A 20,231-nucleotide genomic window follows, 5' to 3' on the forward strand; every position below is an offset into this window, starting at 1 on the left:
GAAGATTGGTTAAAGAAAGGCAAATCAGTGTTTATAGCATTTGTAGATTTACATGAATTCTTTTGACAAATTTGACTGGAATACATTATTTGAAATACTGAAAGTTGTATAATTAAAAAATGGAGCAAAAGACTATTTACAACTTTTATAAAAAACCAGAATGCAGCTGTGAGTCTGAGGACACGAAAGGGAAGCAGTGATCAAGAATGGAGTGAATCAGGTTTGTAGCCTATCCCCAATGCTATTCAATAGGTAGACTGAACAAGCAGTGGAGGACAACAGAAAAATTTGGCAAAGGAATCAAAATGCAAGGAGAACAATTCAAAAATTTGACATTTGCAAGCAACACTAATTTTGTCACACATTAAAGGTCTCTGAAGAATGGTTGATCACAATGAATGTGTCTAAAAGGAGTTGTAAAATGAAGACAAAAAGTGAAACAATGATGCATTCCTGGAGCAAAGAACTATCTAGATGTTGACATGAAATCACATCTGCTACAGTGCTGCGGATCTGAGAGCAACTGTATAACTCCTATCATCTCATCGAATTGATCACGGTAGAGAAAATAGTTCAAGTATAATACACTGAAAAGGAAACATCTTTGAAATGAGTATATTTATTATGCATGTATTTTTTTATTACCAATGTACTACTAGTTCCTTTATGGTTGATCACAACAAATTGTGAAATGTTAGTTACATGTTCTTTACTGATGACCTTCAGTCTCTCTCTCTCTCTCTCTCTCTCTCTCTCTCTCAACCCCCCCCCCCCCCCCCTCCTCCCCGCTCTTTCTTCAACATCATGCAACATGTGGGAATGCATAACACTGGAAATTCCTGGATGGAATAATGCATATATGTCGATGTGAAACCTTCCAAAAAGATTTTCAGATGATGTCATGTGGCTCTGCTTCTAAGAAAGATATTGGATGATTGCAGAGATGCCTATAATCTTCTGACAGAGTAGCAGCACATCAATTACACTGCAGTAAAGGAAAAACTTTCTAGCAACCATCAAAGTAGTATTTAAGCAGTCTATCCTTTTAATGGTGCCCATGTCTATATACTTTTAGCAATTCCTTTGCCTGAATTCTCATACATTTTTCTCCAACTTTAGCACTTTCTGTAGCACACTCTCAAAAACAGTTTATGACACCATTTGAATGATCACTACTGGGACTGAATTTCAGCAGTATGGTGGTATAAATATTGAAACACTACTAGTAATAGTAATATTAATAATAATTAAAATCAACTATTGCATATTACAAGGCATTAACTAACCAACATTGGAAAAGACGTACGTTTTTCTTTGATCTCTCTTTTAAGAGATTCTATCCTCTCCTTTTGTGCTAATTCCTTTGCTTTCTTTTCCTGGACTTCCATTTTTAATGCTTTGTATTCTCTTAGCAACGCTAACCTTTCTTCTTCCTTTGACTGCAAGAAATAAAATGCAGCATTATTAATAATTAGTTGTTATTTTTGTGGGTTTGGCTTGAATGTAATGACAACTGGACTGATAGACCAGTGTCAGTCATCAGATAGCTGTTTATGGAAGACAGACATACTATATAAATATTTTCAATAAATTTAGTAAACTGTCTGTCAGTGCTGAGAAATATGGAAAACAATCAACATGCAAAAAAGCTCAAGGTGATGACTCATCATACAATTTCTGAGATTTCCAGGTTGAAATTCCAAATTTTCCAGAAGTAATTTTTTGTTGTATGTGAGAGCAAGTTTTATTTATCTAACTTCCATGGCTGCTAATTAAACACTTTTAGTTGCCACTTGATTTAATGGTGGTTATTACACATTGAGCTAGCATTGTAAACAAGTTTGCTAAGAAATATGAATACAGGGTGTGCATCAAGACCGGGAACACTTTCAATTATTTACTGCACAAGAACCAAACACTGTACAGATATCATACATATGTCATTTTGAAGAGAAACTCAAAGTCTCTCTCTTTCCCCTCCCCCCCCCCCCCCCCCCCCCCCCCACATATATACAGCCATAGCGTAGTTTGGCAATTTGCCAATAGTCAGTGCTAGCCAAAACACGGCCGTGTTACAGAAGGGGACAGCTGCTTCATGAAATGGCTACCCCAATCGCCAAATCGCACTGTGAGAGCCTTTTTTTTCTATGGGGACAAATTAATGATCTGGTGTACGTACTGCTTCTACCACTCAACGTAGAAGAGCTCCGGGAGAATACAAGAAGTGACTGCCACACTGGTACGGGCATGGCAAGAATTCTATTACCATATTGACATCTGCCGAGTCACTCACGGTTTGCGTACTGAATGCTTGCAAAAAAACGCACCTTTCAGAGTTTCTCTTCAAAATGCAATATGCATGACATCTGTACAATATTTAGTTCGTGTGCAATAAATAATTTAAAGTGTTCCTGGACTTTATGTACACCCAGTATAATGTTCAATATGAATAGCATGTTCAATATTAATACTCTGTAACAACAGGAATATGTAATAATTTTCTATATATTTTATTCATACTGAGAAAAGTTATTAGAACACAGTATGAAGGAAAGGTAAAGTAGCACACAACAAATTTACTAATGAATTTTTATTGTTCTACAGTACAAAAAATACTCGCCTCAGTATTCAAAAATAGTGTCAGCCAAAACCAAAAGAATGTCACATCAGCTTTAAACTGATTTGGAAGTAGTATTTGAAACAAAATGGTTGAGAATGTCACAATGAAAGACTATTGATTCAAAAGGCTCTAAGCACTATGTGACTTACCTTCTGAGGCCATCAGTCACCTAGAACTTAGAACTAATTGAACCTAACTAACCTAAGGACATCCTACACATCCATGCCTGAGACAGGATTCGAACCTGCGACTGTAGCGGTCGCTCGACTCCAGACTGTAGCGCCTAGAACCGCACGGCCACTCCGGCTGGCGAAAGACTATTCCAAGAAATATTTGAATGAAGGTAATTCAGACATAATATGGCACCACATTTGCTTACAAATTTTACTGAAGATAAATGAAATTAAAAAGCACTATGTTACTCTACATAACCTCCTTCACTGGACAGTGCACTTCTTAGCCTATGTGTTCATACATCGGAAGCAATTCCCTGAAGTTGTCAGTGAATTACCCCAACTACTACCACTTTCTGTAGCTCGAGCACAAGTAATTTGGCGAGTTTAGAATAGGTGCATTTCACCACTTCACTGACCCATGCACACTGGTGTGCAGTGCTACAGAGGGGGAGAAGAGAAATGGGCAGAGGCAGATGGAGGACAGCAATTAGGGAAGATCGAGGCCTGGAGGTTATGGGAGAGTGTTCCAACTAGTGCAGCTATGATTAAAACAATTTATTACAGAATAACCATTTGACATAATAATTTACTAATATATAAGAAACTATCAGCCTTGATTGCGGTAATGAAACCAATCTTTACCTAGGTTTCAGCCCAAATAATTGACCCGTCTTCAGAATATATACCTGAATCTATAATTTGTCTAAGAGGGCATGTCTTATTTCTAGACCATGCCCTCTTAGACAAATTATAGATTCAGGTATATCTTCTGAAGAAGGCTCAATTATTTGGGCTGAAACCTAGGTAAAGGTTTGTTTCATTACCACAATCGAGGCTGATAGTGTCTTATATATTAGATTATCACAATTGCTGACTGTGCTGCTATGTTGAAAGTACATCATAATTTACATTTGATGCAGTTACATAGTTACTAGTTTTTTTTAGACCACTTATGTTAGTAAACCTCAATGTATGCTCCCTCGGTAGCTTGGAGAATGTTGAGATGGTATTCACGTTCCCACCAGGTGTTTCGTAACATGTATTCTGTCACGGTATCCACAGCAACTTGTATCCTAGCCTTCAGTTCATCAATGTCAGCAACTGGTGTGACGAAGACTGTCCTCGATATAGCCCCAGAAAAAAAGGTGAAGGGGCGTAATATCTGGAGAGCAGGGTGGCCAGGGTGTTGGACCGTTCTTTGCAAGCCACCGATCCGGAAATGTTTCATCCAGGAAATCACGCACTATCAAAGCCCAATGGGGGGTGCTCCATCTTGCTGGAAAAGTATCCACGGTCTATATTCTTCTAACTGTGTGGCAATGAACTGTTGCCAAACATGGAAGTAAATGTTAGCGGTAACGGATTTTTCCGTGATGAAAAACAGACCAAAAACCTTGTTATGCATGAGGCCACACCAAACATTCATTTTTTCACTGTTTCACAGTAACTGTACAGTAGCATGTAGAGACTCTGAACCCCTTGTATGGACATTATGCCTCGTTACCATTCCACTGACACGAAAGGTGGATACATCAGTAAAGAATATGCGATTTAAGTAATCATTAGCACCATCAATCCTGTTTAGAATCTCAGCTGCAAATTCAGCATGTGTCAGCAAATCATTCGGTTGCAAGGCCTGCAAGATTTGCACTTTGTAAGCACACAACCTAAGCCTTTCATGAAGAATCTTCACCACACTTGCTTGCGATATTTGAAGTTCACAAGAAGCTCGACGAGTCGATTTAGACGGACTCTGTCAAAATGATTGTCTAACACTATCAACAGTTGCATCACTTACACAAGGCCTGCCACTTCGAGGACGATCTTCAACACTGCCCGTTTCGTTAAACTTTGCATACCTCACTTTACCGATTTAAAGTCAGGAGGGCTGCGTCCATAGGAAGCCCGAAATTTACGCCGAACACCGACTGGTGATTTCGTTTTGTGAAAAGAAAGCACACATTGCTCTTTCACCTGCTCTGATGCCATTTCTCCAGCAATTAACGTGACCTAACAGACCGCATTGGTGTTGTGGAGCACTAGCACCATCTACTGGTCGCAACAACTAGTAACACTAGCCTATGTAACAGCATCAAATGTAACTTATTATGACAAATGGTTATTCTGTTATAATTTTTTATGATCAGGGCAAGACTTTGCGCTCACCCTGTATTTCTTCTGTAACCCAACATTTCTTTACAGTCACTTTCGTTGCCTTTATGTCTGTCCAACTTAAGTGACTGCCCTTTTTTCGAAAGTTCATTCCTCTTCAACTGAACTGCCTACTGTGAATTTTTTGTCACAGCATCTACAGCCTTAGATAACCTCAAACACATCTCGCCCATCCTCAGTGCTTCAGTATCCAACTCCTTCCACTTTGATTCTTCCAGAAGATTATCTTACACTTCTCTCTACTCTTCATTACTCAATCGTGATCCGAGTATCTGCATCTGGGTATGCCTTAAAACCCAATATCCGATTTTGGAATCTCTTCTTACGATCCAAGTGCATCTCCTCCTCTAATAAATCATTAACAGTATATTCGCTATTACCAGCTGAAATTTGTTGCAGACAGAGCTATTGAAATAATAGTCTGCTCACTCAGAACATGGCATACAGACTTATGAAAAATACCCAATCACTGAGACATGTAACATTTCACTGCCACACCGAACACTGAAGTGGAACCGAGGCTTGCAGCAGAAAGTGACTGATTACAATCTGGCAACAACCCAAGATTCTTGGATTTCCCAAATTTTAACCACACCATTATGGCTCACCTATATTACCATCGAGGGAGTACATGCAGGTTATGTAATTAACATAAGAACAATGAACAACTGGAACCAACTGAATGACAGTTGTACAGACACCGACTTCATCTTCGGGAATATTTTGCTCTGTCCTGTCACCCAGATGTTGGCTTTTTGTCATTTTCCTAAATCACTTCAGGCAAATACCAGATATGTGCGTTCAGCAAGACCACAGCTAACCAACTGTCCTAGCCTCATAAAACATTCTGTGTGCATGTGTACTGGAGCTACTTGTATTCATAGTGTTATGGTGAGACATCTTACACCATCATGACAATTTCTGGGTTAAATAAGCACATACATAAAACAGAATGACATAGATCTGGTCTGCTGCTCTGGTCTGCTGCTATCTGCTCAAGCAGTCTATGAATGATAAAGTACAGAGGAAAATCACAGGTGTATCAGTAATGGTAACGCTAATGCAAAAAGAATGGATAGGAAGATCTGTTACGACTAGACCTCTAACAATATATAACAGCAAATAATCACCACAGAGACTTTTTTAAAATAGTGCAAACTTACATTTTTTTCATCAGATTCAGACTTCTTTTTCATTTCACTCATAGCCACACGTCTCCGTATCATCTTCACCTCCTCTTCTGGACGGATGCGCATCATCATCTCTTCTATGATTGGTCGTATTTGTGGATTACACACACTGGATAGTACAACATGCTATTACGATTGGTTTGCCGTGTTAAAAATAAAAGTTAATAGTCAAAGAAATAATATAAATACAAAAGTTACAAGACATCAGAAAATATCAGGGTATTTACAAATATTTAGCAAATTACACAGCACAGTAGTGTCACCTAGTGAAATGCACAGTTACCACTGTTTTAAAGTTTTTCATTTGTTACTGTTAGAAAAAACAGCTCAGAAACAGACGAACAACTAGAATGACAACAGCACAACCAGTGTTCGGCTGTAGTGAACTGTTTAAATACAAACAAATATGAACCTAGACTATACTAGATGCCAGTCTTACAACAACCTTTACTTAGCATTCGCATTCATTGCTTTCATCAACTCGACCAAGTTATCACCTTTCACCCTAAACTAGACTTCAGGCTACTGCTACAGAACTGTGTCATCACAACCAATCAACCCCACTTCAGCACGACACCAGTTGTACCGTACTCATTCTAGCAGCTCACCAGAAACTGGCTAAGGTTTTTCAGCTTGCATTTAAGGAAACTTGCGAAAAATGGAAATTGTGTGTGAGAGATTTGTTATATGACTTAACAATTTTTGTAATGGCCAAAATCAACAACCGTGCCTCAAATCCTATTGTTCAACTTTTGATAATCACCTTCACAGATGGCTGTTTACAATTCATCACAAACATGATTCTGTGAGAAGTAAATTATGTTAAGATGAGATCCGGAAGGACTGGCACATGACTTATTGTGATACATCCCAAGGCACGATGAGACTGCAACGTATTTGATTTTGCATTAACATCTAGCTATGAAAAAGTCCCAACAAATGCCACAAAACTGAAGTGTCAATTACTGTAAGGAAATGCTTAAAAAATTCTATCAACGGGAAGCAAGATGTCGATACAAAATCCTAACAGGAGACAAAACTGTCATATTCCAGAAACTAAGTAACGATCACTTGTTTGTGTGTCCGAGCCAAAGTGAGACAAAGAGGTTTACGACAGTTACTGAAGTAGAAAAAATAAATTAGAAACTAGAATGCAGATTACCATGGCTGGCTGATCATGAGAATAGAAAGGAGAAGAGAGCCACTCTGCATTACATTAAAACCACCACCCTAAAAGCCGTACAGTGGAGGACACAGAGGGACAAAGGACATACCCTAAAACTCATATCAAATGATAAAACACACCCTCACAAATAGAACATAGAACTAAAGCTACTGTTGGAGCATTGTCGCCTAACACTGAAGGTAGGGTGCTGGGAAATTTAAAAGTCCGCCACAGACCGGCTAAAAGTGGGCAGTCCAGCAAGAGGTGAACGACTGTAATTTGGAAGCCACAGCGATATTGAGGTGGGTCCTCGTGACGGAGGAGGTAACTAGGTGTGAGCCACGTACGGTCGATACGGAGTCGACAAAGAACAACTGATTCTATGCAAGACGCCCGCAGGGAAGACTTGCGCACATTCGCAGTCTCCTTAATGACACAGTTTGTTGTGCATACTGTTACGTCACTCCGTCTCCCAAAGCTGAAAAACCTTGTGACATAAGACAGAACACACGGCAGTTTCATCAGAGATACCCATTTCCAGGGGAGGTTTCCGCATAGCCTGTCAACAAGTTCGTTACCTGGGATTTCAACGTGTCCTGGGGTCCACACAAACACCACTGAACAAGTGGACCGTTCCCAGGCAGACGTGGCCTCCTGCATGTTTGCTACTAAAGGATGGTGAGGGTAGCACTGGTCGGTAGCTCGTAAGCTGCTCAGGGAGTCAGAACAGAGGAAACTGCTTACCAGAACAGGAACGAATGTACTAAAGTGGATGAGATATGGCCACCAGCTCTGCAGTAAATACACTGCAGCTGGCAGGCAAGGAATGCTGTTCAATATGGTCTCTGAACATAGGCGAAGCTAACATTACCATCAGCCATCGAGTAAACAACTTCAGAGTCCCAGTACACGTCAAGAATTGAGAGGAAGCGACAGCGGAGAGCGTCGGTGTTAAAATGGTCCTTAGGGCCGTGCAAAAGGTCCAGACAACGTTTCGGCTGAGGTATACACCGTGGAGTTGTATGTGAATGGACCTCAAGCAGAGATGGTAAAGAGAAGGACTCCAGTTCAGAGAGAAGGGATCACACGCGAACCGAAATCGTGAGCCCTAATGTTGGCCGCTGATGCGGGAGGTAAACTGCTGCATGCGGGAAAAGAAGACAGTAATTCAGATGCTCAGAGGAGCTACGAATGTGTGCAACAAAACTGTCAAGCAGTTGTGCACATCAGATCCACAATCGAGGGACTCCGGCCTCCACCAGGACACTGGTCACACGACTCTTTCTAAAAGCTCCTGTCGCTAGGCAAATGCCACAGTGGTGCACTGGGTTGACTAAATGCAATGCTGAGGGCACCACCGAGCCGTAAACTGGACTCCCATAGTGAAGGCAGGATTGAACAAGGGCTCTTTAGAGCTGCAGCAGCGCAGAGCGATCTGCACCCTAGTTGGTGTTGCTCAGGGAGCGGAGGGCACTGAGATGCTGCCAGCACTTCTGCTTACGCTGACTAAGTCAATTGAGCTTCTGGATGTCCTAAGAATCACTATATCCCCACTACAGTGAGTGGATCATCAATAAGATAAAGTTCAGGTTCCGGACGAATGGTACGACGCTGACAGAAGTGCACGACACACAACTTTGCGGCAAAAAACTGGAAGCTGTGGGCTAGCGCCCATGACTGTGCCTTGTGAATGGCATCCTGCAGGTGCTGCTCAGCAACACCAGTACTGGAGGAGCAGTACAAAATGTAGAAGCCATCTGCATACAGACAAGGGGAGACCGACAGCCCTACAGCTGCTGCTAAGCCGTTGATTGGCACTACAAAATTGAGATACACACAATACGGAGCCCCGAGGAATGTCATTCTCCTGAATATGAGGGAGGGGGGGGGGGGGGGGGGGGTGGATTATGGGAGGGACCAACCTGGACACAGAGTACGGAGCTAGAGGAAGTTTTGGATAAGTGGAGACCCCACTTATACAATGTGGCAAGGATATGATGTCACCAGGTCGTGTCAAATGCTTTACGTATGTCAAAAAAGACAGCAACCAGATGTTGGTGTCTGAAAAAGGCTGTTTGGATGGCAGACTTGAGGGACACAAGATTATCAGTGGTAGAGCGACCCTGGCAGAAACCGCCCTGACATGGAGCTAGTAGGCCATGTGACTCCATCTCCCAACCCAACAACCAACACACAATATGTTCCAGCAGCTTATAAAGAACGTCGGTAGGGCCGATGGGCCGATTACTATCCGCATCAAGGGGGTTTTTACTGGGTTTGAGCAGCGGAACGACAGTGTTCTCCCGCCTTGCGATGAAAAGAGGCCATCACACCAGATCTAGTTGAAGATGATGAGGAAATGGCACTTTTAGTCAGAAGAGAGATCATCTGAATGTGGATCCAATCCGGCCCACGAGCTGTGCCGGGTCAATGTGCAAGTGCGCTGAGGAGCTCCCACTCCATAAATGGAGCGTTAAAGGGTTCACTGTGGCGTGTAGTGAATGAGAGGACTTTCCTTTCCACTCACCGTTTCAGGGTGCAAAAGGCTGGGGTGTAGTTCTCCAACGCAGAGCTTCAAACATAGTGCTCGGCATTCGCGTTTGCGTCGGTACAGAGCACGCCATTGACGGTAACACCAGGAACACCTGTTGGGGTCTGGTACCCAAAAAGACACCTGATCTTTGTCCAGACATGGGAAGGTGACATGGCACCCAATGGTCGACACCTACCTCTACCAACACTCCTGTTTCCGTCGTTTTACAAGCTGGCATACACGGGTACGGAGCCGCTTAAAGGCTATCAGATACTGTAAAGAGTGCCGCTCATGTCACTGTAGAGCTTGCCAACTAGTTGCCTCAGTAATTTCCGGCGACCACCAAGGGACTGTTTCTCGGCGGGGGGAGGGGGAGGGGGTGGGGGGGCCCCCTAAAGAGCGAGGGATCACCTGTTCAACCGTCACATCGATGTTACCATGTCAGGGAGAGTTTAAGTTAAAGTTTCCCAATCCACCTTGTTTAAAGCCCATCTGGGCAGGCATCTGTGGGCCTGACGCAGGGGCAGTGACAGGAAGATGGGGAAGTGGTCACTACCACAAAGGTCGTCACGTGATCTCCAGTGGATAGATGGGAAAAGTCCTGGGCTGCGAATTGATAAATCAATGGTCAAGTAACTAAGTAACCACACTCAAATGTGTGGCAGGCCCAGTATTTAGGAGGCAGAGATTGAATTGCGTCAGTAAAGTTTCAACAGCTCTGCCTCGGCCAGTAACCACGGTGCCACCCCACAAGGGGTTATGGGCATTAAAATCTCCCAAAAGTAGGAAAGGTTTAGGGAGTTGATAAATTAGTGCATCTAATACATTCAGGGGTACTGCACCATCTGGAGGGAGATATACGTTGCAGACAGTTATTTCCAGTGTCATCCATATTCTGACAGCCACAGCTTCAAGAGGGGTTTGAAGGCACACATTTTCACTACAGACCGAGTTTACGACATAAATGTGAACTCCACCCGACACTATTATAATAGCTACGGTTCATGTAATATCCCTTATAGTTGCAGAGGGCAGGGGTCTGCATTGCCGGGAACCAGGTTTCCTGGAGGGCAATGCAGAAAGCAGGTGTAAAGCTTAACAGTTGCCATAGCTCAGCCAGGCGGTGCAAAAAACTGCCGCAATTCCACTGGAGGATGACATCAGCGTGCGACTGGGAAGGCTTGGAACGTTCAATGAGGCAGTTTATGCCTCAGGGTCACCTGCTGCCACCGACTTTTTGCCTGAGCAGTCTATATCCATTGTGTGTGAGGGTCCAGCAGAGCTTTTAGGAAGCAGTGGTGTGGGCACCACAAGTTCCTTGTTCTTGGGGGTCTTCTTTTCTGATTTCTCGCACTGTTCCTAGGGTTTCCCTGGCTGGGAGGACTTCACTGATTTAGTCTCTGGGACTGAGGATGAGTGTGAAGCCCTACAACCAGCTGCTTTTGGGCTCTTCAGCCACTGGCAGGTGTCACCTTTCCCACTAGCAGAAACCTGGAAGAAAGTGACCAAAGGGACCCCTTCCTGGTGAGAGGAGCCGAAGAGGCCTTACGCTTCTCTGGATCAGAAGTGGAGACTGAAATCCCTGATGGTTGGGGAGGGAGGGCGGGGGGGTTGTTGCACCCGAAGTAGGTGGTGTGGGAGCACGGGCACCTCCCGGCCGCAGCAAAGGCCACCTGGCATGATGGCCATTGCCGGGAGTCCTGATGCCCCAGGGTGAGTGGCATCTACTCCTTGGCACACGTGGGGAGTTAACGGTGGAGGCATCAACCGACAGGGTACATGGCAGCCCCACCACAACGGACATGCTACAGTGCTGGATATGAGATGCAAAGAATTCCATGGTCATCATCGGTGCAGAAAACTACACTGCATAGTGGGTGGAGGAAAACAATCACAAAGGTGTCCTCACCCAAGAGATGGACGATGAGTGGGACTGCAATGCCAGAACAAGGAAGTTGGCTATATATCTCGATGCACGATGGACACGAAGCACCATGTAAGGTGCCCTTACCCAACTGGCTTGCTCGTCAGGAAAATTTTGAAAAATGGAGGTCAAACCCTACAGAGGACCATCACAAATGCCAAAAAGCATGAGACTCCTTTTAGTTGCCTCTTATGACAGGCAGTAATACCTTTGACCTATTCTAGCCCCCGGACCTGCAAGGGGGCACACACTATTCATAATAAATTATTCTTATGTTATACCATTTTCTGCTGTTGTTGGTATTACCATATACTCATCTGACCAAAAATCTTTGTCTTTTTCATTTCCCTTCACTCACCACTACTACTACTATATTTAGATTGAGCCTCTGCATTTCCCTTTTCAGTATTTTCTAGCTTCCATGCCACATTTGAACTTCTGAAATTCAATGGCCAAACTCTTAGAATGTTATCCTTTCATTGATTATTGAATCTTTTTCTCACGGTCACCTTCCCCTACGGCAATCCCCTCCCAGAGATCTGAACAGGGGACTAGTCCAGAATCTTTTGCCAATGGATAGGTCATCATGACACTCTCACTTACAGGTCACATGTCCTGAGGATACAAGTTATGTGCCTCTAATGCAGTGGTTTCCTTTGCCTTCTGCATCCTCATGCTGTTTATCATTGCTGATTTTTCTGCCTTTAAGGGCAGTTACCCACCCCAGTTGCTCTGAACCCCTGTCCACTCCTCAATCCTTTTGAGAAGGCCGACCATTGAAAGAATGAGGGTGGCTTGTTATGCCGGAAGTCTTTGGCTGACAATCACGATTATTAATCAAATTTAAGTGGTGGCATGTTTCGAACCTGGGACCATGGACAGTTTGATTAGTACTCACAGGTACTACCCCTAGACCACAAGTGCACCACATATGTCCCATCATTAAGCAGACATGCCATCTTACTATTGCAATGACAAATGATTACATGTATTGTCATGTTAAAGCTTCAAGATAGAGATTCTCATGAAACAATTTGGAAGTGACAATACAGGAAATAAATTTCCTGTACAAGTCCATGATCATTGTGAATATTCCACAAATAAAAACGTCAGCATCACTTAATATATTTATTTATAATGCTATTTCAGCTAATTCCATCATAAAAACTAACTCAAATTAAAAGAACAGAATTGCATGTCATTACAGAAAATGGTAGAAAGTAGTTGAAGGTTTCGTGACAGACTGCTGACACACAAACAGACTACTGCCGGCACACAAACAGACTACTGCCGGCACACAAACAGACTACTGCCGGCACACAAACAGACTACTGCCGGCACACAAACAGACTACTGCCGGCACACAGACTGCTGGGTTTGGTGTAGTTATTTCCGGTGCAGTTCTCTCGTTACTATCTGCAACAGTCATTCACTGCTGCAAGGGAATCCAGGGTCTGTTCACCTTTAAGCTTTCTTCTTTCTTGTTGAAGCTAGTGTCATGTTGCGTATTTCTATGGCGTCTCTGAACAAGGTGGTGTGATAGCTCATCTCTACACAAGTAACTTCTGTGTCAGCAAATTTTACTATGTGGCTGGTCTCATGCTCTGCCAGACAAATTTCTACACCTGCCCCAACCTGCAATGCCGCTTATTTTACGTGGTCCTGGTGTTCATTGATCATCCTGTCATTCCAATACAAACTTTTCCACATAGTACGCATTGTGTGTGACTGAGCACAGTAAAATTCATCAAAATGGAAGTTACTGCTGTAGACAAAAGCTATCACACCTGCTTCATCAGAGCAGCTACAGAAATACACAAACACGGCACTAACAAGAATGAGAAACACCTCAAGGTGAATGGATCCTGAATTCCCATGCTGCAGAACGACTGCTGCACATAGCAAGCTAAGAACCACACCGGAATTGACTATGGAAAGAGGCCCTTGGACATCAGCACACAAGGTACATAAAATCTACGGCTGCGAGCTCAACTCCACTACACTCCGCCACCAGCAATGGAGGATGAAGCTTTGACAATGCCAGCCACTTTTACTGGTAAAACATCAGAAAAATTATGAATCCTAAATCAGCTGAAGAACCAAAAACAAAAGCCAGATAGACAGCACGTCATAAAATATCATGCTACAAGGATGATATATTAGATGTTACAAATTTTTACACTACTGGCCATTAAAATTGTTACACCAAGACGAAATGCAGATGATAAACAGGTATTCATTGGACAGATATATTATACTACAACTGACATGTGATTACATTTTCAAGCAGTTTGGGTGCATAGATTCTGAGAAATCAGTACCCAGAACAACCACCTCAGGCCACAATAACAGCCTTGATACACCTGGGCACTGAGTCAAACAGAGCTTGAAAGGGGTGTACTGGTACAGCTGCCCATGCAGCTTCAACATGATACCATAGTTCATCACGAGCAGTGACTGGCGTATTGTGAAGAGCCAGTTGCTCGGCCACCATTGACCACACATTTTCAGTTGGCGAGAGATCTGGAGAATGTGCTGGCCAGGGCAGCAGTTGAACATTTTCTGTATCCAGAAAGGTCCGTACAGGACCTGCAACATGTGGTCATGCATTACCCTGCTGAAATGTAAGGTTTCACAGGGATCGAATGAAGGGTAGAGCCACAGGTCTTAACACATCTGAAATGTAACTTCCACTGTTCAAAGTGCCGTCAATGCGCACAAGAGGTGACCGAGACGTGTAACCAATGGCACCCCATACAATCACGCCGGGTGATATGCCAGTATGGCAATGACAAATGTGCGTTCACCACGATGTCGTCACACACGGATGCGACCACAACTAAAACACAAACCAACACAATTCCCCTCCCCTCCCCCCTCACAAACACTAACACCATCCACCCCACACTGAGCCGCAGCCACCCACCCACCCACCTACCTACCTACCCAAACCACCCTAACCAACCACTTTAGGCCTATACATTTTACTAACAGCCCTTTAAAAAACCCGAAAAACACAATAGCCCTCAGGGACACTTTTGCCAACAGTACTCATCTAAATGAGACTGAAGGTTGGAAGAGCACCTCTTCTCCTCCCCCCCCCCCCCCCCCCACAAGAACTGACTTAATTGAATCCCCTCTCACCCAACCCACTGTATGAAGAAAATGCATCTGAAACTACTGTGGACCCCAGTTCTATGTACCCCTCAATTAACCCCACTAATTCCACCTTAGACCTCCCTTCCACAACCCTAAAAACACATTCGGAACACCCACCCCCTGGAACAACAGCCCCCCACACCCAGAGACCAGCCACAGACTTACCCCTCCCATACTTCCTTTTCCTAAACTGCAACTCGTCCACCTCCACATCAACCCCATGCCGCCCCTCTCCCCCAAGCTAACCCCTGTACTTAATAAACTCTGAACACACTTCACGGCAAAAAGAAAACCAATCAAGCACACTCCTCTCACTCACAAAAGTCTCATGCGCGCAAAAACTGCACTTGACAACCCTGGCAATTAAACCAAACAGCTGCAAAAACTATCAGTTCCAAAGCAGTGTTTCCCATCATTTCCCTCAGATGCGCACTATTAATTTTATCCGTCATATCTATTCCTGAACAAAAACAACAACCAATTAATTTACTCAAATTACCACAAGACCTACAGTGAACAACACTAAATTAACCTTCACACAAAATCACTAAATCGTTAACTCACTGAAACGAATTCCACTACAAACACAGCCAACACTAACAATTCTGTATAATGAGCAAGAGCAAACTGAGCCCATTACATCACACAAACGAAAGCCCAGAACATACCACCAGAGGGCACAACAAACCACAACACGACGACATCTACAAACACACCACACTCGCAAACCAAACTCCACACCGTCATGACGTGACTCACCACAACACCCTTACGTCATGGGTCAAAGCCGACGTGTGGGATCAATTTACAGTCCTCTGAAGCAACTAACATCAGTATGCTATGCAGTTTCAGTAATAATAATTCAAGTGAGCAGTAGCTTACACATTAAAACAGATATTGGATTATCAATTCTGTCTTTATATATGGAAAATATTCCAGGAAACAAATGTACTGAATATAGTAACATCTAAGCTGCAGTAAGAGGCTATAGACATTACAACAAAGTGGAAAGAGGACTCACTGTACTGAATTGTTTATACACGAAGGAATCTTTACTGTTCCAAGTGAATAGTTTGCAAACAATGTCCTACATAAAGAGATGGACAAGCACCAAAGAAATAAGTCTTTACATGAACATGGAAACAGATGCAGCCACCAGTTACACCTCAGCAGGAAAGAAAATAAAATCTTGTGCTGTATAACAAAATAGAGTTATGCAATTAAGTGATTTAAGACAAACATGAAATATACACTCAAAATTATTCATTAAATAGCAGTTTTGAAACTTCTGGATTACCTGAAATATGTAAATTATATAGACAACTGTACTATTATAACTACTATAACTGAGGGGCTTTTGCAATACATTCAATTGAATAGTGAAAATGCTGTACAAACATGTAACAGAGCAAATATTTCAGACCTATTTATGTAACTGTGTGTACTTGGGCACATATTTGTGACATACATACAACTTACATTGTCTACACGTGGATAAATATACAGTAGTCTAGAATAGTCAACCATCAGGTTCCCAATTCAGAAGACATCTGAATTCTCGGGTCTGCTCAGGCCAAATTCAAAACTTTGTTTGGTACAGTCAACATTACTTCACTCCTAAATCCAAGAAAGCTCTACAAATTAGGAGAAATAGTTAAGAAAAAATTTTAACCATGCTAGAAACAAGATTGCAAAGTGAGAATGCCACCACGTAGCACAGATTTTGGAAATTACAGACTATTCAAAAAGCAAAAAAGGCAAAATAACACAAATAAATATACCCCATGTGGTAGATTGTATGAACAGTTTCATAAGACATTCAGAGATCCATAATCAAAGTGAAGAACAAAATTAATGACAATTTACTTTGAATGTGCAAATAAAATTTAAACAGTAATTAATGTTAATCGGCCAAGGGGAGGGGGAACAGAAAAGTAAACATGCGATGGGGGGTGATAGAAAAATTAATCTCTAAAATTCCACAAAATCATGGGAAAATTTTGACAGAGTATTTTAATGATCAGTTAGTGCAAGAGAAAATGCAAGGAAATAATTTGTGACTTCCTTGCGCACAAATGGAACAAGCAAAATGGATACTTGTCTAACTGTGTAGAAATTGTAACCACAAAACTGTCAACACATTTCAAACAAAACAAAAAACACCTGACAAGAATTTAGGCGAAATCCGTACTGATCATATCACAATCTCATAGCCACATCACAAGGGGATTTTAAATATGTAGAAGTACACAAATGTCCAGATATTTACAGATCACTACCTAACCACAGTGAAACTAAATTTAAAGCCTCAAAAGTTCAGCAAACAGATACAGGTAATACCGAACATGATACTGATTAACTCCAAGCAATGCTATTAGCAAATGAACTCAAAACACAAGCACAAAACTCCAAAGAAATCTCAACAGAAACTTATCGAAACTACATAAACTCAAATTCCTCTACAAAGATTGAAAGAGACATCCATGGTGGAACAGACTGCGCAAGCAGTAAAATCTTGACAAAGAGCATTCAAATCATCAAATAATAAATTGAAAAAAAAAGTGCCAAGCAATTCCAAGCAGCTTGAAAATTGAACAAAACGACATTATGAGACGTCATCTTCAGGCTTATAAAAAACAAGGGTTCTTATATGAAACACTTAAAACAAATCTAAATGGATACCAGCCCCAAAAACTGTTTCATGAAAGAAAGTGCACACTTGGCACATAACCAAGAAATAGAAAATTTAAAAAACTTCCAAACTGCCCTAAACCCAAAGAAAGATTTCTATCAGAAATTCTAAAAACCAATTCAGATTCACAAGCATCAAATGAAGGTGAAATTGCTGAACAAGAGGTTAAAAATAAGCATTTCTGAATTCAAATTCGGTGAACATCAGGAAAATTCCAGACCAAACGGATCTTGCCTGAAACAAATTTTAGCTATGAAACTAATTCTCACATCAAAACATTTATAATACGAAAGTATCTTTATAGATTTTAAGAAAGCTTATGAGAAAAAGTAATCCGAAAGTGGCGAAAACTGAAATTACAGTTTAAAATTGATGAACCAATCAAATTCAAGAGTGATTCTCAACCCAAATATATATGTTAAACTATTCAGAGACAGCTTTCTGGCTAACAAGTGACATCCGTGACAAAAAAAATGCATATCAAAATACACAAAACTGAGGCACGACAATACAGCCACAAAACAAGTTATCTATATGGGACTGAAGGCACTGAAGAAATCCAATGTGAAAAACGAAAATAACATTTTCAGTTTGAAATCGCATTTACGAATGAAAATACTGTACATAGAAATTGAACGGGCAGAAATTGCGCTTCAGGGTACTCTTCCTGGCACAAAAATCCAATGAGACCATTACAGTTTGATCCTATGAGCGCAAAAAGGAGCTATTCTGTAAGACAACGTAATACAAACAATAAGAAAAGGTAAAACTAAACCATAAAATGGCCCTAGTTGTACATGGCGCGGTCAAGTAGGTCCCAAACGTGATAATTATTATATTACAGTAGGTTTTCGTTACAATAATGAAATTAAGTATTCAGCAGTAATCCAGCGAGAAAATAGCACTATGGTTACAGGTGGCTGTCAGGAAAAGCGGATTTAATTGAATAGCTCAAACCTTCGCAATGTTTCATCATCTGGTGCCTCTTTCAACTCGCGCAGTCGCGCACTCTTTTAAACATCAACAGTGTACAATTCGATTATCGACACTTGTTGTCGATTACATCAAGGTCGATTAAAAGTTAGCCGAAAAAATAGGCCTTTCAAAAATTGTAATACACCACCCTCGTTTCAAGTTAAATGAGGAATTAATCGCGATTAAAGTTAACTGAGGTTTTAGACTCGTTTACCTTGAATTCATCGCAGTTTTTTCCTTTATTGTCTTGGGCTGTAAATCCACGAGGAATTATACGTAGCTATTTCAACTGGCACCGATATCTCATTGGTTGGCGGTAAGAGCCAATGAGACGTAGCTGCTTGTAGGTAGATCTATGAACGCTTCGTATGATTTTCGCGGGACCTCTGTCACCATATGAATGCTGATTGTGTCTGTTAGGCTTCCCATTTCGAATGACTGATCGGAAGTAATATGTTTTCAGTCCGCGCGAATTTGGATATTACAGCTGCTTCGTAAGTTTGAAAGATAATTGCATAGCGTTGGTTTGTGATTGTGTATTTTGTTGGGTTGTACGTGTTTTGAAAGAGAAGCTCGTGATACGTAATTGTAGTCAAGAGGGAATGAGCTAACGCCTTTTAAGTGTATTGTTGGGTAAATAGCTCCGGTTTTTAGTTTGGGAACAAGTGAAGGATTAGGGGTTTTTGGATATGTATGCCTATTAACGCATTCGAACCAAAAACTACGTATTGGACCGCAGTATGAATATACGGATATTTGCTAGAATGTAAATATAACTGCGGAAAGCGCCCTATATTAAAGACTGTGTCACGACACATTCTTTGCAGTCTCATGTGTAAATTAAACCAGTTTTATTAGGATTCCTTGAAAACTTTAGAATTTGTGCATACGGTGCATATTTGAATGCAAATAAACGATACTAAACGAGAACCTGCGGTGTTCACGTGTGGAATGACAGATACTCAAATGAAACATGGTGACAAAAATAAAATTGCAATTTTAAAACCCCACAGAAAGTAAAATGCTTTTAGTAACTCCACTGCATTATTTGAGTATTATAATTATGCACAACACTGGTAGATTATTCTAAATTCGTTTTATACTGGTAATGTTTTGGTGATCATATTTGATCTAAAATTTTACATATTCAAGGACGTGGGGGACAATGATATTATTCACATTACAGCTTCAGCCCTTCGTTTCTGATTTCAGTGATCTTCAGCTTGAAAATGTTCCATCCGATTTGTTTCAACTGTCAATAAAATTCACTTATTTTATCAAAAATTTTAATTTTGCGTGGAAAAATTGTTTTGTGTGTGTAGACTGTAGCGACTTGTTAGGTGTCACTTAATACCTTGGATTCTATTTGCTCCAGTCGGAAATCTCAGCAAAATATGCGAACTGTCTGTTGAAATGCACCACAGCTAAACGTCAGTTCACTTGCCGTTTTTGTACAGTGCTATGTACGCAATTAACGTGCAATTCTAGCCAGTTTAATTTTGCATTTCTGCCAAACTTACGAGAAAACACGATGTAGAACGAAAACGAGTTGCTAAGTCGAAATGAGTTTATTAAATGCCGAAATTCAGATATCCTTGATATGCAAACTGCCCAATAACATCCCC

The 20,231-nt window shown here is 41.6% G+C and overlaps 1 protein-coding gene across 16 annotated transcripts in view; it reads right to left on the reverse strand.

Annotated features, from left to right (window-relative positions):
• LOC126143126 (disks large homolog 5-like) overlaps nt 1–18,879 on the reverse strand; it is a 556,312-nt gene extending 537,433 nt beyond the window's left edge. For 5 of the 16 annotated variants that reach the window (XR_007529641.1, XM_049915328.1, XM_049915327.1 and 2 more), the window contains exon 1: nt 18,821–18,846. Coding sequence is in view for 11 of the 16 variants with exons in the window: in XM_049915328.1 (XP_049771285.1) it covers nt 18,821–18,831 (11 nt within the window). In the remaining 5 variants the exon portion in view is untranslated. Of the gene's footprint in view, nt 1–1,306; nt 1,440–6,131; nt 6,285–16,418; nt 16,574–18,588; nt 18,688–18,820 lie in introns of those variants that run through there. The other 11 variants (XM_049915335.1, XM_049915334.1, XM_049915333.1 and 8 more) reach the window with 9 other exon arrangements.
• Between the last annotated feature and the right edge of the window lie 1,352 nt (nt 18,880–20,231).

This window comes from Schistocerca cancellata, unplaced genomic scaffold (assembly GCF_023864275.1).
Source record: "Schistocerca cancellata isolate TAMUIC-IGC-003103 unplaced genomic scaffold, iqSchCanc2.1 HiC_scaffold_782, whole genome shotgun sequence".
In the NCBI taxonomy this organism is placed as follows: Eukaryota; Metazoa; Arthropoda; class Insecta; order Orthoptera; family Acrididae; genus Schistocerca; species Schistocerca cancellata.